The sequence below is a fragment of the Setaria viridis genome, chromosome 9 (genome assembly GCF_005286985.2).
Source record: "Setaria viridis chromosome 9, Setaria_viridis_v4.0, whole genome shotgun sequence".
NCBI lineage: Eukaryota > Viridiplantae > Streptophyta > Magnoliopsida > Poales > Poaceae > Setaria > Setaria viridis.
In genome coordinates, this window is record NC_048271.2 from 35,135,535 (window position 1) to 35,152,726 (window position 17,192).

The 17,192-nt window shown below is 40.9% G+C and overlaps 1 protein-coding gene across 2 annotated transcripts; it reads left to right on the top strand.

The window, feature by feature from the left end:
- Window positions 1-324: 324 nt before the first annotated feature.
- Window positions 325-6,041, top strand: LOC117840125 (uncharacterized). 2 transcript variants are annotated; one of them, XM_034720584.2, is made up of 8 exons: window positions 325-606; window positions 2,168-2,329; window positions 2,408-2,513; window positions 3,131-3,313; window positions 3,857-4,022; window positions 4,609-4,916; window positions 5,332-5,421; window positions 5,514-6,041. In XM_034720584.2, the coding sequence occupies exons 2-8, from the start codon at window positions 2,180-2,182 to the stop codon at window positions 5,567-5,569; spliced, it is 1,059 nt and encodes a 352-aa protein (XP_034576475.1). In that variant the 5' UTR covers window positions 325-606; window positions 2,168-2,179; the 3' UTR covers window positions 5,570-6,041. The 2 variants fall into 2 exon arrangements, with proteins under 2 accessions (XP_034576475.1, XP_034576476.1); XM_034720585.2 differs by lacking the exon at window positions 325-606 and adding an exon at window positions 1,925-1,942.
- The last annotated feature ends 11,151 nt before the right edge of the window (window positions 6,042-17,192 follow it).

The following is a 17,192-nucleotide window of genomic DNA, read 5'->3' on the forward strand; positions in this document are numbered from 1 at the left end:
CCAATCAAACGGGCCCGATTAGTTTTATGTTTAGATGCTTTGGCATCAGTTATGGCCAAAAAAGAAAACCCCCGCCAGCGCGAGCTACTCGATCGTCTCCCCGAAAACGACCGAACGGCACACGGGCACAGCAACGGCTATCGTGGCCGTGGTTGCAATCACTCGCGCGCGCACCAGCTCCGAGAGCCTGAGATTTTCAGTGGACGCCGCCAGCGGCGGCCCGGCGCGAGATCTCCGCTTGGCTGCTTCAGGCTGATGGCTTGCGGTTGTTAGCTGCCGCGGTCCCGAGACATTTGTCGTTGGGCACCGGTACTGCCGCACTGGTCAGTACTCATTACTATGCAAAGAGCCAAAGAGGATCACTTGGGTATAGTTGTTAACAGATAAAAGAAAAATCACTAGGCGTTCACCTTCCTGGCGGCGGCAACTTGGCTGGCCGCTGGCGGCACCCTTTGCCACGTCTTCGCCGGGTCCTTTGCCGGCGACGAACCCACTATTTCTCTCTCCCCCCACCCTCCCCGGGTTCACCTCTTCTCTCTCGGTCTTTCTTGGCGGCGCCCTCCGCCACGTCTTCGCCGGGTCCTTCGTCGGCGACGAACCCACCAGGTATGCCCACCCTTTCTCTTCCCTTCCTCATGTGCACACACCCCCTGTCCTATACTGGGTCCGCCCCTGGTGATTGTTGGGATTTGGAATGCGCTGGAATTGCTCAAATTATTTGTGGGGCTGTTAGTGTTCTTTCTCGGCGATTGTTGGGAGAACAAAATGGGCACGAGGTGCATCCTTGTCTGTTTTCTCCTTTCATGTTTTGGGGGTAAAGGCGGAATCTTTATTAGGGCTTAGAGGTTCTGCGATTAGTTGTTGGTGCGATTCTTATTCCTCCTGGAAACAGCAGTTCTTCGAAATCCTCGTAGGAATCTTGCTTTGGAAATATGTACCTTTTTCTAAGACCTCTTCTTACTTTAGTATAAGCTTGCAGAAATATTTTTTTCTCCATCATTTTATTGGGCTTAGTGACATGGGGACCTTTGTGTTTTCTAAATAAATTGTTGTTTGTTTGATTGTTTCCTTACCTTTCCAAAGGTTTTGGCAATTCCTGTGAGGAGTATTGTTATAATCTAAATTTCTGTGTGGGGTATTCAGTACATAGTGCTAGTTTTGCTCCGATAAATTAATTGTTAGACTTAGCTATGCGTTGCTACCCATTAGTATAAGGTATACTATTTTTCCCTACATCTTTGCGATGCCAAGAATACTATAATACTGTGCTCTGAACATGATAATATGCTATTCCCCTTTGTCCTTCATTCTTTACTGAGAACCCTAGCTTTGTGTTTTTCTTTATCATCCACAATAACCCGTTTGGAGTCGGGGACTAAAGTTTAGTCCTTGTCATATCGAATGTTTAGATACTAATTAGGAGTATTAAATATAGGTTAATTACAAAACCAATTGCACAAATGAAGGCTAATTCGCGAGACGAATCTATTAAGCCTAATTATTCCATGATTTGACCATGTGATGCTACAGTAAATATGTACTAATTACGGATTAATTAGGCTTAATAGATTCGTCTCGCAAATTAGCCACGGCTTATGCAATTAGTTTTATAATTAGTTCACGTTTAGTCCTTCTAATTGGTATCCAAACATCCGATGTGACCCGAACTAAAAATTAGTCCATGGATTGTACTAAATATGATGGCAAGTTGATTTTGTACAACGCAAGTGGATGATATTCCCTTCAGGGTCTATTAGTGATATGCTATATGCAATTTGTAATGTATGCTAAACAGTAACAGTTAATTTTCTATATTTTTTAGGGTAATGGGATATTTCTGCGGGTAGCTAGACCTATACAGGAGCAAGTACTCAAAATTTGCACTTAAATCTTAAGAAAATAGTATTGCACTGAAGATACCTTTGTGCTATATATTTAGCAGGTATCAATCATGGAATCGTTATCATTTTGCTTAAAAGATTCATTATTTCAAGCCAATGCCTCTGCTTTTCTTTTCAAATTATTCGTTCTTTAATACTTTGGCCTCCATTTTTTCTTGCTGATGTACTCACAATGGACCAATGCTGCTTTCAACACTACCCATTTGACTGCCTTTTTATCTTCATCGGGCAGTTCAACTATGTTATTTAAGGACTTCTTTTCACAGGATATTCAGAGCATGACAGAATTGCAGTCATCAGCAAAAGGCACTAATGAAGTGCAAAGTCAGCAACCAAATCCAATGGCCACTGATTCTCCTGCAGGAGATTCTGGTTCTTTGTCAGTAGCTAGTAATGACAATAAGGTGTCTCGTGAAGACATTGAACTTGTAAGCTTTCTAGCTACCAAATGGCACCCCTCTACATTGACAGTTTTACACTTTTGCCAACTAACTGAACTGTTGCAGGTCCAGAATTTGATAGAGCGCTGTCTACAGATGTACATGAACAAAGGAGAAGTTGTTAGGACTCTTTCTACTCGTGCAAGAATAGAACCTGGCTTCACTACTCTAGGTGATGTCCTAACATTCTGGTGCCATGTTTATGTATCTGTATTTACTAGTTTTGTCCCCACAATTGGCTTCTGGTGGGATGTGTTATGTCAATGCTTGTTTTGTTTTCACATGCTTAAGCCTAGGTTAGGAAAAAACATGGCACCACTCCTTCAAGTATCAACCTTTTGAGAAGATGAATATACTGTGAATGGATGATTGGTTTGTATTGAGCCTCATGGGCTGTTTATATAGTACATGGTGGCTTGGATCTCAAGCAATCCTAGAGATAGAGATGGAAACTAATAACGGGATTATAATCAATCAATCCTAACCAATTCTATTCTACCATAATAGCTGGATCCTATGGATCTCTTCCATATACTCTAACTACAGCCATGCTCGATCATGTTGATGACAAAATGTTTCTCAATACTAACGCGCAGATTCTCCCTGATCTCTATATGCATTTACCCTATTGATCAACGATGATTAATATTTACTGGAAATGCTCTGTAGAAATGAACATTGACCTCAACTTCTGCTATATCATGTATTATGATTATTAAACATCTAGTTGTACCCATTTGAGTTCTCAAGTTCTACTGTTCATTTCTTTGATGTTTTCTTTGTGTGCAGTATGGCAGAAACTCGAAGAAGAGAACTCTGAGTTCTTTAGGGCTTACTATACAAGGTTGAAATTGAAAAGGCAGATCATCTTGTTCAATCATTTATTGCAACACCAATACAATTTAATGAAATATTCATCACCTCCAAATGTTCCATTGGCTCCAATACAAAATGGGACTCACCACGTGCCAGGTAATGTCCCTATTAATAATTCTATCCCAGAAAAATTGCTAAATTAATAGGCTTCGATTTAAGTTTAAGATTTGCTTTTTCATGTTCTCCTTATGAACGCACTGCCCTTGCCTTTGACTTGAACTGCGCACATTTTCTGTTAGACGGTTTCCTTCTCTTTCTTGGTCTCACCCATTGGTGCAATGTTAGCTCAATTTAGGCAAATTGTCATGCTACAACTATTCAAGAATGCATTTGGCTTGCATTGTTGATAAGCAAAGCATTTACTGCCTAGTGAATGGTTTCCGTATGTTAGTTCATTGAATTGATATTCATTTCAGATTAATACTTTTATCGCTTAGCAGAATAAAACTTCTATCCCTGTTTCATTTTGTATAAGCTGTGCTATTAAGATATAATTTTCTGCACCAAAATGCCTTGTTTATAGCAACACTTTGTCATTGGTGTAGCAACAGTTCAACTGCAGCTTTAATCATCTACTGATTTACATGTAGAGAAGTACTGCTACCATTCTTATTTAATGAAAACCTGGTTCCAGTGCAGTTAGCAATTTACCAATGGGGTATCCAGTACTGCAACAGCCTATTATGCCTGCTCCAGGCCAACCTCACATGGATCCAATGGCCTGTGGTCTCTCCAGTGATCATGTAGTGAATGGAATCCCTGCACCAGGTGGTTATCATCCAATTCGCATGGACTCCGGAAATGAGTAAGTATTGCCATTGTTCCAGTTTTTGTTTCCTCAATTCTGGACTTCTCATTATCAGTCGTATCTGTTTAATCGTGTTCATGAGCATTTTATTTTGTCTACCTTCCGAGTGGCTCTTCTGTCTATCAAACAGTTAAAGCCTGTACAGTTTGTAAGCCTACTTTTGGAAATGGTATGTTAGTTGTTTGTTAGTACTGGACAATCAAACTGCTGCAGAACACATATAATTACTACACTGTTTCCACTTTCAAGTAATGGCACATGTTGCTATCCACTGGTTTGCGCTGACTCGACTACACACAATTTCCTTGACCGATTTATTTTATACTCTTTTCCTGCTATCCAATTCATCAGGCTGATTGCCATGTTAATTGTTTATTTATTTCGCTATTCCTGGTTTGATGTCTTATAAATAAATTAGACATAATTTTTTTTTCTGAGACTACGTTAGAATCTTTGGCTTTGTTGCCAAATGAACTTGTGGAAAGTTATGTCTACAGTTGGTCCCTTTTTTTTCTAACTTTTTTGGTTTTGGTACTCTGTCCACATTCTTGAATCTTATGATGTTGCTCATATCTTGCTGCAGCATGGTTGTGGACAATGGTGTGCCTGAAACACCGCATGCTGGTGCTACCGGCAGTGCTATGTCATCTGAGATGGCTGTGAGTCCCTCATCAGTGGCGTCAAGCAACCATGCTCCTTTTACGCCATCGGAGATACCAGGGATGAGCATGGATGTATCAACCCTAGATTCGACGTTTGGATCTGATGTAGGGAATCCTGGACTGCTGCAATTAGGACCTGATGGCTCGTCAAGAGACTCCATCAGATCCTTCGGGCAGCTCTGGAATTTCAGCCTTTCTGATCTAACAACAGATTTGACGAGCTTGGGAGGTAATGTTTTTGTTGAGGAAATTACCTTATGCTTTGTTTTTTCCATTAATCTTCACTTCCATCATCGAATTACAAGTTATTGATATTAGATTTGAAACTAAAAGATATACTCTAGTTTAACCAGATACTTTGTAATACTGATTGTAAAGAAATAAAGTCATTTGTGTGTGAAGAAAATGAAAATGAAAACAGCAATAGGCCAAAAAAATGCAATTATGTTGTGTTGTAAAGGTGCATCATTGTTTTCATGTGCTACATATGTTATTGGTAGCATCTTAAACCTAAACATCTTGTGCTGAATAAGTTAGCAGTGATCTGTTCCAGAGCATTATAACTCAGTCGATATAAGATTCTTCGTGTGTAGTACCTGTGTATTCCTCTCTGAGCAGTGAAATATCTGCTGCTATTCAATCAGATTTGGAAGCACTTGAGAACTACGCTGGTACCCCTTTCCTGCCTTCGGACTCTGACATATTACTTGATTCCCCAGATCAGGATGACATAGGTAATTGTTCCTCCTTTGATGTATCTTGTTCATCAGCTAAAACATAGCATCCTTAATGAACCATATTGTTTGCGTGTTTAATCCTTTTCCAGTTGAGTATTTTACCGATGCCATCAACGGATCTCAATCAGATGAAGAGAAACCATAGTGAAACTAGTTCAATAGCCCTGTTCAGGTTCAGAAAGGACTGCCATCTCTCATGTAGTAGTGTAAATTTGCTGGGGTGCCGCGGCAAATCTGTGTGTAACACCCCCCCCCCCCCCCACCCACCCCACCCCCACCCCATCCCAGGTGGGGTAATTCTGTAATTAGCCTTTGCCACTAGAGAACTTTGTAGTGATCAAAATCCTAATTCTTTGGAATATAAACAGTTGGTTACTTGGTTAGTGTAGCCTTGGCCCTTGGCCAATTGGCCAGATGAAAGTTGCTGACCGCGAATGGTGGATAAAAAGTTTACAGTTGGTGACTCAGACCTTACCCCATGAATTCCCTGTATTTGCTACAGAAGTAAACAGTTGGTACGGGTAGGGATGGATATGGATGTATGTAAATCCGAATTATCCGTATTCGTATCCGCCTAAAACATTAATATGGATATCCGTATTTGTATTCGATTTTAATATGAATGTCAAATGGATATATCCGAATTTGATTTCAAGAATTTTCTCTATCCAATTAAAGATTCGTGTTCGATTTTAATATGAACGTCAAATGGATATATCCGAATTCGATTTCAAGATTTTTCTCTATCCGATTAAAGATTTGTATTCGACAAAAATGTGAAATATCCGATACTATCATAAAATACCTCATAAAATCATCTAAAATTTATTTCTATGACTAATTACTAATGATAAATGATGTTAACTTTAATATTACTAGTAAAGTAATTATGTACACCATTTCAAGTATTAAAAAGTTATCTATTTGTCAAATGACTAATTATGTTGGTCTAATATTACTAGTGATATATAGTGAATAATGATAATGTTTAATTAATTTTAATGTGGCTAATCATATTAATTTTAAATACATTATCCTATTTTATTTAATGAATAAATTATATTTATATGTATTAATGTACTTATTTTCTTATTAAATAATTTATATATTTATGAAATTATTTATTTAAATGATATTCATTTGATATATATTTAATTATTGAAATATTTATTAATAAATATATTATTTTCAATAAGCTATCTATTGTGTGCTATCCTCATAATTTACTCCCATATTTTTTATCTACTATAAAACCATCGATAAAACAAATTGATACTCGATATGACGCTATGTTCTAAGTCAAGTATCTCAATTTGACTATTCGTTTTGTATTCGTGTCTGATTCGTATTCGTATCCGAATTTGAATTAAAATATAGTAAATGGTGCTATTCGAATTCGATTTCATGCGTATTCGATCCGAATCCATCCTAGGTACGGGTTCACTCCTCTCCTTGTCTCTTGGGTTGCGTTGCACTTGCACAGGCAATGGTCCGGTGCAGAAATTTAGCTTCTGGTTTGGAAGATGTTTCAACGCTTTACACGGGGATTCCAGCCGAAATTTGACTGGTTTTAGGCATCTAGCGTCTGCTTACTGTATACGCTACGGTGATCTGGCTGGAGTTGTTGTTGGAAAAAAATTTTTTTGAACGAACTCGACAAGATGTGCGCCATTTCTATTGCTATTGAAGAAGAATTACAAGTAAACGGTCCATGCGGATCGAGAACCGGGAAACAAAAACAAGATGTAATACTAATAAAAGAAGGAAAACAAGCTCTTGAAAAAAGAACACGAGCTCTTCAAGTGTTTTGCTCCCGCCAGTCCCCAAGCTCTTGCTTCCTCTTTAACACGTGGGAAGATTTGAACCTTCGTTTTGGTATTTTAAGGTTCATAGATTTTTGTTATGCATCTAGATATATTATATATCTAGATGTATAGTAAAAGCAATGAACTTAGAAAAGTCAAAACGACATACAATTTGGAACAGATGCTAGACGGATGGAGTAGAAAGAAATATTAGGTCCAAGCCTTTGATTAGGAAGTATTAGGTGAGGAGTTGACGTAGCCTCAGCCCTTGGTGGCGGTTCAGAGAAACACATCGTCTCAAGTGTGATCGAGTCCGTGCCTATGACTACTGATAAACTATGCCTTGCAAGTCAAAACTTTTATAAAGAAGAAACTCTTTGTTGTTTATTGAATTGAATAAAGCTGCGCCCATTTAGAATCAGTGGAAGACTTTTCTCATAGTCAGATCTTGCTTAAGCTTGTGTGCAGCGGCGGACCCAGCTTTCAGCCAAGACTAGGGCCAAAAATTTTCACTAATGCCGAGAGAGCCGGGAATGGAGAGCGTCAGGCGCAAGTACATAGTCGAGGCAAAACTAAAAGATGTATGTGACAAATTGAGAAATAGAAAATAAAGAAAAATATATAAATTGAGATGATAATTGAAATTCATGCTTCAATACGCAATATATGAGATAAGAATGCGCCACATGACCTCAGCCACAATTGTAAATACCTAATTAGTGAAGATTTGTGCATTCGAGCTGATTCCTACTTTCCTGTTTAAGAGGAGTTGGAGATAGGTTCAATTGTGTGAACCATGGTCCTTTTCACCTTGTAATCCCATTTAAGATGCAGTAAAATAGACTTTGGATTATTGTAAACTAAATGTCTATAATCTAGATGAATATGCGAGCTCCTATTGAATGGAAAATAGCCGCACAAGTGAAAAATTCCTGGCAAGGTCAATATGATGCTCGTTGGCCCAGTCGGCGCTTGGCGAGCTGTGCGAGGCCTCAACGCAAGCTATGGAGGAATAGAGGATGCCCCACGAGGTGGGGTTGCAGATTTGCTTCTTCTTGCGGCCCTGCATGAGCTAGAGTTGGGATTTGGGAATTCCCGACGGCGAGGCATGCACCGGTACTGGATGCGAAACAACAAAACAAGATAGGCTTGAGAGCGAGGCAACGAGCCGAGAACAGAGGGCAGGCTGTGCGTGTGTTCGTGGGATCAATGGGCCACTGGTGGAGCAGACAATTAACGTGGGAGACTAGTATACAGGGAATGTATGCCTTGCAACTTGGCCTAAGACTAGGCCATGGCCCTAGTGGCCCTAGTGGCGGGTCCGCCCCTGCTTGTATGTATCGCCTCATCGACTAATCCCTGTTGTAATCTTTTACGGTGTTGTGCGTGGGCTCCAATATATCTACCGGAAGATAATTAAGCAATTGAACTATAAAGCTCAGTAAAGATCATGCCCAACTGATGATGGTCCATTCAACATTTTTAGCTCAGTAAAGATCATGCCCAACTGATGATGGTCCATTCAACATTTTTAACGGATACAAAATATTGACCAATATTTTTTTAAAAATATTGAACTTAGAAACGTTGAACCTCAACATTTTCCAAATAATATTGATCTAACATTTTTTAAAAGAATTTTCAACATTTTTTCCGGACCTTCTTCTCTGGCTCCGGCGGCTAGCAGCGTGTTGGCCGACCGTGGCGGGCCACGATGGCGCCAGCGTCGGGCGGCGGCCACGGGGCCGGCCGCAGTGGCGGCGCATGGGGCAGCGCAATGGCGGCGGAGCAGCGCGGGCTCCGCACGGGGGCGGCGGCGCAGCTAGGGAGGGAGGGAGCAGGGGAGGGAGGAAGTGAGGCTATGGTTTAGGTGGTGGTGATTCAACGGATGTGAATGTTCGCACGAAATTTAAACATTGGAAGGTTAAAAAAAAATCTTCCGGAGGATGGATGGGATTTCCGGTGGTGATAACCTGTTGTGATCAGAGATGGGCGCATAGGCCTGTAGGGTTGGCCCATTTACGGCCCACGATACTTTGAATTTCCTCTGCCATTTCTAGGCTGCTATTGGTGTTGGTAAGTCAACAACTTGAGAAATCATTCATGCAACCCAAGAGCCGATCTCTATCCGGTACAGTACAGGTCGGTCACTTTCTCGGCTGCTTTTAACCGCGCCATAGCGACCACTCCTTTTTTCCCCCCTCTATCTGAACAGCACTAGCAAATTGGCTATAATCAAATTTGCATCAGATACATATATAAGACTCCTACTGTTCTACGCCGCATGCATGTTTGGCTTGTATCAAAACCAGCCAGTCAAAGTCACGAGCTCGTAAAAAGTCTCCTCTTGCTTTCTCCTTGGCGTGTAGCCCACCTCACAACCGAGCTTTTTCTCTTCGCCGTCGGCGTCCCTGATGGATTCTTTTATCTTTCTCCTTTTACCTTTTCTTTTTCGAAGAAAGAAAAAACGGTTTCCCTTTGTTTTTTTTACCGTGACTCGCCAAGATTCTTTATTCTTGTGCCATGCCGACATTTCTTTTCTTTTTTTGCCAATTTTGATTCTTGTGTTCTACACCGGAGAGATGCGCACTTATAGTATGAGTGTGCGTGCAATATTGTATGTGAGAGTCTGTCGTACTTGTATATATAGTATAACTTTAGCTAGGTTTAGGCATAAGTTAATGACCATGCAATGGAATGGTAGTTGCGCGTACTATAGATTAACATGACTGATCTACTAACCGCAAACAAGGCCATGAAACGAAACACACATCTCAACGATGGAATCAAAATTAAATCTTGGGCGCGGTCCCAACCGCTAGCTGGACCACCCGGCACCAACTAATTCATTCAGTTAAGCAAGAACTGCTTCCGATATTTCGCTTTCAGCGTCATGTCCTTTCTTTTCAGCTGCTCTTGCCGCTCTGCATTTATCGCCACTGTTCCTCCACGGTTGGGGGACTGGAAAGCTATTCATTTTTCTTGTTCGGTGTGAAAACTGCGTGCCAAAATTGTGTGTGTGAGAGAGAGAGAACAGTTAATCTCGCTGTAGTCCACTACTGTAGGATGATGGTTCAGGTCACAGAGCATAGCTAGGCGTGCATAGGATGGAATGGAATACACAGCTGAAAAGTCACCTCACCACACGAACATGCAAATAAACACGTACTATTTGTTTTTTATGATCGCAAAAAAATCTTTCAGGTCCGAACGATAGGATTTTTTTAAAGAGAAAGATAGGAATTTTTGCTAAACGTGTAAATGTTGTATGTGCCCATCACTCATGCATGGAGTCATGGTTGGAGGCGTGATAGGAGAAGCTTCAATCTGCAGAATACGTACAAGATGCTCGTATTGATCATTATTTGGTATAATCTGCCAGATCTATATGGTTGATGCTTTTGTTTAGGACTGTGTTTGATATATGTGACGATACCATAGTTCAACTGCTGCCGAGCTGCACCAACATCTTTCGGTAGTATACAGTTGTGTACCCTGTATTCTATACATAAGTGGGGATGTACATTGAGCGTGAAAGCCTACATGCCTTTTCTTAATTTGAACATCAGAAGTACACGGAGACTTCGAAATTACGGTATAGAAAACAAAAGCTCTTTTTTTTGCGAAAATAATATTCTTTTACATGTGTCTGCTTTCCCTTTCATTTAGTGTTACACCTTGTTGAGGATTTTTCACGTTTATTTAGTCCCAACATGGAATAATGAATATGGAGAGAATTTTCACGGTTTCTTTATTTTATGTCAAGTATGGTATCAAATCAACAGATTTGAAGTGTATGCACCTTGTCCTAGCTTTTGTATATACTGTATGCAACCATATATGCAAATATATTTGTCTACTCTTCGTTCTAAATATAACTCTATTTTTAGAAGAACGTGATGATTTGACAAGTATTATTCCCTGTGAATTAGCTGGTACGATCCGTTGAGCGAGAGCCCTTCCACACGGGACTCCCGGATCACTATGGCCGATATAGAAGAAGTATGTTCGTGCATATATATATATATATATATAGTGTCTACTAAACTTAAAACATTTTTTGAGTTTTAGTTAGCACTACTAGGGAAATGACTTTATGTATCGGGAACTCTTTTAGTACCAGTTTCGCAACCGATACTTAGTAGTTCGGTACTAAGGGAGTCTTTTAGTACCAGTTCGGTACTAAGAGAGTCTTTAACCGGTACTAAAGGAATATTAAAAAATAAAAAAATTGAAATCCTCCGCCGACCTCGCCTCCCCAGCCTCCGGTCCCCGCCGCCGCCACCGCTCAATAGGCCAAGTTTTCTTTTGTCCATTCAAGGCGATTCCCGAGAGTTGTTTAATTTACTAATAGAAGTGGTTGGTGAGACTGCACAACTCCTGTACATTTGAGGAAAAAAACAATTAAGAAAGACAATAACCCTCATGAATTTGACGAAAACACTCGGGCAATGTTGCATATCTTGGTATAGGCTTGGTCGTTCATGCATAGAAGTAGTTCATTCATATATAGAATTTTTGTACGGTATGCAAGTCTTTTCTGTGAATAAGTCTCTGTGTATATCGCTACTGGAAAACTGAGCATTCCTGAGGTTTAAGTACCGGTTACATTTTGGTCCTTCGAAGAGCCCCCGTGACCCCCTTTAGTACCGGATGGGGGTTCCCCGGTACTAAAGACCTCCACCCTTTAGTACCGGGTGGAACTCCCACCCGGTACCAAAAGCTCCCGTCCCGTTCCACCTGGCCACCTTATCCACCCACTCCACCCGGCCACCTTCGTTCTTATCACGTCTCCTCCCCTCTCCTCTATCTCTCTCCCCCCCTCTCTCTCACAGCACCCTCACTCTTCTCCTCCTCTGCCTCCCCTCCCCTCCCCCCTCCGCTCGCCCCTCACCGACAGTGAGGAGCAGCGGCGAGGCGAGGTGAGGTGGCGGCGGCGGGAGCGACGGCGGGCGGGCGGGGGCGACGGGAGCGGCGGCCGCGGGAGGGAGGGGGCGGCGGGGCGGAGGAGGGTGGGAGGCGGAGGGTGGCGGGGTAGAGGAGGGCGGAGGGTGGCGGGTGGAGGCGGGCTGAGGTGGAAGGGCAGAGATCGGCGGGTGGGCGCAAGGCGGTAGGGCGGAGGCGGGAGGGCAGAGATCGGCGAGCGAGCGGGTGGGCGGGCGGAGGGCGGCGGGGTCGGGTGGGGAGGGGGTGTGGGAGGCCAAGGCCGGCGGCGGGGCGGGGGCGGCGGGACCGGTGGGGATTTCAATTTTTTTAATTTTTTAATACCCCTTTAGTATTTTTTAAACTTCTTCTCGTTGTTTTTGAAATATGATTTGCTATACTCATTCCAGAAGGAGTAAGAAAACAGAATGCTCGCAAGAAAAAAAGGAAACAGAAGTTGGTCTAACAAAAGAAGCATATATAAGTCAAATTTACAATTAAATCCAAGCATGAAAGTAACGAAGCCCTAACAATTCAACATGTTAGCACAACTATTTGGTCCATAGCCACTTACGTCACTTTCTACCATGACCCACACACCTAAATATACTTTCCTCGTCAAACTATATGTACACCTAACACATTGTGTGCCATTTCTCCTTGATCAACGATTCACCGTATAATTAAAGAAGTGCGCTTTGCCAAAAAAGAATGAGGTACTCATTTTTCTTCACCGTCGAGCTATGGCCTTATGCCCTTATCTAGCTACCTACTTCCTTTGTTTAGATCAAAAGTCACTGGTACAAAACTCGCCTTTAGTCCCGGTTGGTAGAACACCCTTTGGTCCCGATTGGTAAAACCAGCCGGGACTAAAGGGGTCGCCACGCTAGGCACAGACCCCACCCCCTTTAGTCCCGGTTGGTAATACCAACCGGGATTAAAGGATTTTGCGCCAAAAAAATTAGAAATTCCTGGGAGCCCCCCAGTCACAAGTCACGCGGAATATACGTGTGCGCGGTGCGTAGGATTCGAACCCACGACTTCAAGCCTCGTATTAACTCGTGGGGAACCCTTTAGTCTCAGTTTGTGTTATCAACCGAGACTAGAGGATCTAAGGGCTTTAGTTCTTTTTCAGCTACCCGTGAGGACCCTTTAGTCCCGGTGGTAACACCAACCCGACCCTTTAATCCCAGGTGGTAACACCAACCGGGATTAAAGAGTGACCTTTAGTTCCGGTTGATCTTACCACCCGGGACCTTTAATCCCAGTTACTGTTACCACCCGGACTAAAGGATCCCCCACGGGTGGCTGATTTTTTCTTCCAGGACTAAAGGGTCTCCCATATGTGGCTGATTTTTAACCCGGGACTAAAGTGGGGCCTTTAGTCCTGATTGATATTTGACCCAGGACTAAACCACCTTTTATCCTGGGCTAACTTTAAACTAGGATAAAAGGGGGTGTATGGAAGGTGAGTTCTCTACTAGTGAGTAAATTGCAAATAATGTCTTCAATTTGTTTGGTTGACGACGACGTATGTAGCAGCCGCGCGCATGCCATGAGAAATTTGGTTGGTGTTTGAACGCGCGTGACGCATGCACTCTCGTACGTGATGAATCACATCGAGAAGAGGAATTTCGGACCAAGAACTACGCTGAGATCTACTAGCGGTGAGAGTACATGGGTACCAGCGTTGTCAATAGATTTCGATTGCTTTCACACTTGCGGATCGGAGGCATCAGCTAGCGGCAGACAACATTGACGGATTCTGTGCACTGCTACTACTGCAACTCTCTTCAATGCCACCACGTACGTAAGTCATTACTACGAACTTGCAAAACCACATTAGCGGTATACGTACTACAAGTTTATAATAAAATCAACATAATTGGAGTGATCTTTTGGGAAAAAAACTATTTGATCTTGTGGTTGTATAAATCCGCCGCAACTAGGGTCCCGTTTGAATCAGATTTAAGATTCTTAAAAGTTAGATTTTGGGTTAGATTTTAAAAGTTAGATTTTGGTTAGAGATTGATGTGGATGTTTGGAGGATATTGGTAGAGAAATGGCCTTTAGTCCCGATTGGAGAGCCTCATGGAGCTCGAAAATCCTACCAGGACTAACAAATCGGGACTAAAGATCTCCGTCTTAAGTCCCGATTCTTTTACCCAGGACTAAAGACCACCTTTAGTCTCAGTTGGTACCAGGACTAAAGACTTTTTTCTTTTTGTTATGATATTTTTTCCACATTAATGCTAATTGTTGTTTCGCTTATATGTACCTATACGTATACATTCTTAATGTACACTACTTATACTTATATATTCGTATTGTATGCATGTCGTATATATATTTTATGATTGTACATGTATAATATTATTTATAATTACTATATATACAATTCTTAGTACATTGTACACATGAAACTGATATATATACAATTAGTATATGTACAATAATTTGTTCCTTAATTCTTATTCTTGCAACCTAAAGTCAAGCATAGTAGATTTTAGAATCCAAATTCCCCTCCCCTCCCACCTTTTTTCATGTGCGCAAAATCTACCAAAAGCTAGCCATTATGGGATTTTGAGAATCTGGCTCCTGGATTCCAAAATCTAAAAATTAAAGTCTGCCGTGTTTGGATCCCACCCAATTTTTAGAATTTGGATTCTCATAATCGGTGGAATCTAAACACAACCTTGGCCGACTTGAGCTGTTTCGTGGTTGTAAATTAAAAGAAGTACCAATAAGAGTTTTAGGTGTAGTGACTCTATGGTTAATGAGAGATCAATCGAATTAATCGGCTGCTCTCAGCTTATGCCCTTAGCTTTTAGTAGTAGCTAGATTAGTACCCTTCCTCCCTAAATTACTATTCATTTTTAACTTTTCTGGATACATAATTTTTTACTATATATTTAGAGTAGTATATACTAGGTGTATATAAAAAGTTAGGTATTTAGAAAAATCATAATATGGAACGGAGGCAGGGAGTAGCATTTAAGCTAGCATGTTTAAAAAATCGTTGATGAAGATGTTTACTCCATAAACAAAGTTCCTCGTGGTGCTAAAAACTAGTCAGGTACAGCCAATCCGAAGCAGCGAGATCACAGATTCACAGGCCGAAGTCTTAATATCCACAGTATTTTATAGCAGCCACTACTTTCGCTGACCTGTCTCAATTTGTATCTTTATCGTCGGTCAGTGCCGGTCTTAATTATTAGAGGACCTAGCTGTCACTTTCTTCTCCAACCCCTTTGTTTACGGTTATCACTTGATCCATCTTCTTAAGTTAAACAATACTCCATCTGATTGATCAAAATACAAATTATTAAGGTCATTGTGATATATGGTCTATACAAATACACATGTCCTTTAATTTTGTGGTGTTGTTAACCTATATAACTTTTTGTATATATTAATGGACAAAATTATAAAATGTGACCAGTAAAATCCCTCACCATGTGTATATTTGAACCAGAGTACTATCGGGAATTCGTGATATGGCGGATTCGCTACCTTGTCGTTTGTCTTATACGCCAGTTTATGCTAAGCAAGCACTGTAGCCTGTATAGGCTACGAGCTATCTTCCAACTAATAATAGAGTTGCATGTGGAAAATATTTTAGTCCTACTCTAGATCCACTAGTAGAGAATTGGCTTTCCATGCGCCCCCTTTTGTCCCGGTTTAAAGTTGGCCCGGGACAAAAGGTTCACCAACAGGGACTAAAACTCGGTCACTGGTGGGGGGCTCACCAACCGGGACCTTTTATCCTGGTTGCAAAGGCTAGTGGGAAAAAAAGACTCTGAGAAGCCTTTTATCCCGGTTTGAAACACCAACCGGGATAAAAGACCCCCCCTTTTATCCCGGTTGGTATTACCAACCGGAATAAAAGGGGGTCTGTTATCCTGGTTTTGTCCCGGTTGAGTGACCCGGGATAAAAGACCCCCCTTTTGTCCCGGTTGGTTTATCCCGGATGGATTTTCGGGATATTTGCACCCTACCAACCGGGACTAAAGCCCAATTCTCTACTAGTGATCTAACATCTAGTTGTAATTTTCTTATTTTATATATAATATTCATTTTCATCACAAATAGATCGTACAAATTAAGACATCAACACTGTCAAAGTGTGCAACTTTGACTGTCCATTTATGTAAAAAACTATATTTCGAATATACAAAGGTATATATATCATCATATTACTTTTCAATGATGAAATAGCATCAACTAATAATGTTGCAAAACTATTTGGATTCTAGCTATTATATTGATGGTCAAAGGTTAAAAAAATGACTTCAGAGACACCTGTGGGAGTATTAATTACGATAGGAAATAAGGTCAAATAGATTGTGTGCCGACCCGGGGAGTTGGGGGGGGGGGGGGGGGGGCACAAATTAATACTACCACAAAGCTACATTATATTGGCGGCCAGGTGTGTTCACCAATAGAACATCTAGCTGTTACAAATAAGTAATATTATTTTATGTTGCGTGCAATCAACTATTTCAAATTTAATTACAAATTACATTTATGTGTTGAGTTTGGATGTTTAAACATGATGAGTAGATTTGTCAAAAAAAACTGTACCAGAGTATAAACTTTTGATCATTCTCCCTCTGTTAAAAAATGTAATTCATTTGTCCTAAGTCAAAATTCTCTAAGCTAAATATATATCTAGAAAAATACACCAACAACTATGACATCAAATCAATTTCGTTAAATCCACGTATTCTACTAATATTTTTATACTTGATATTGTACATGCTAATATATCTTTTTTTATAAACTTGGTCAAAGTTGAAGAAATTTGACTTGTGACAAAATTAAAAAAAAATCTACACTCTAGAACGTAGGAACTACATTACAACAAAAGTACTAGTTATCAAAGTTATATTTTGGAGACAGTGACGATGCCCCCAAGCATTATCACTTATTTGAGTACCGAGAATAATTAGCATCGTGCGTGCATGCACTTAATTACAAATTACTTATTTAGTTTAAGGTGTGTACATACTATATAGTACACTAATTGATTCATGTGTC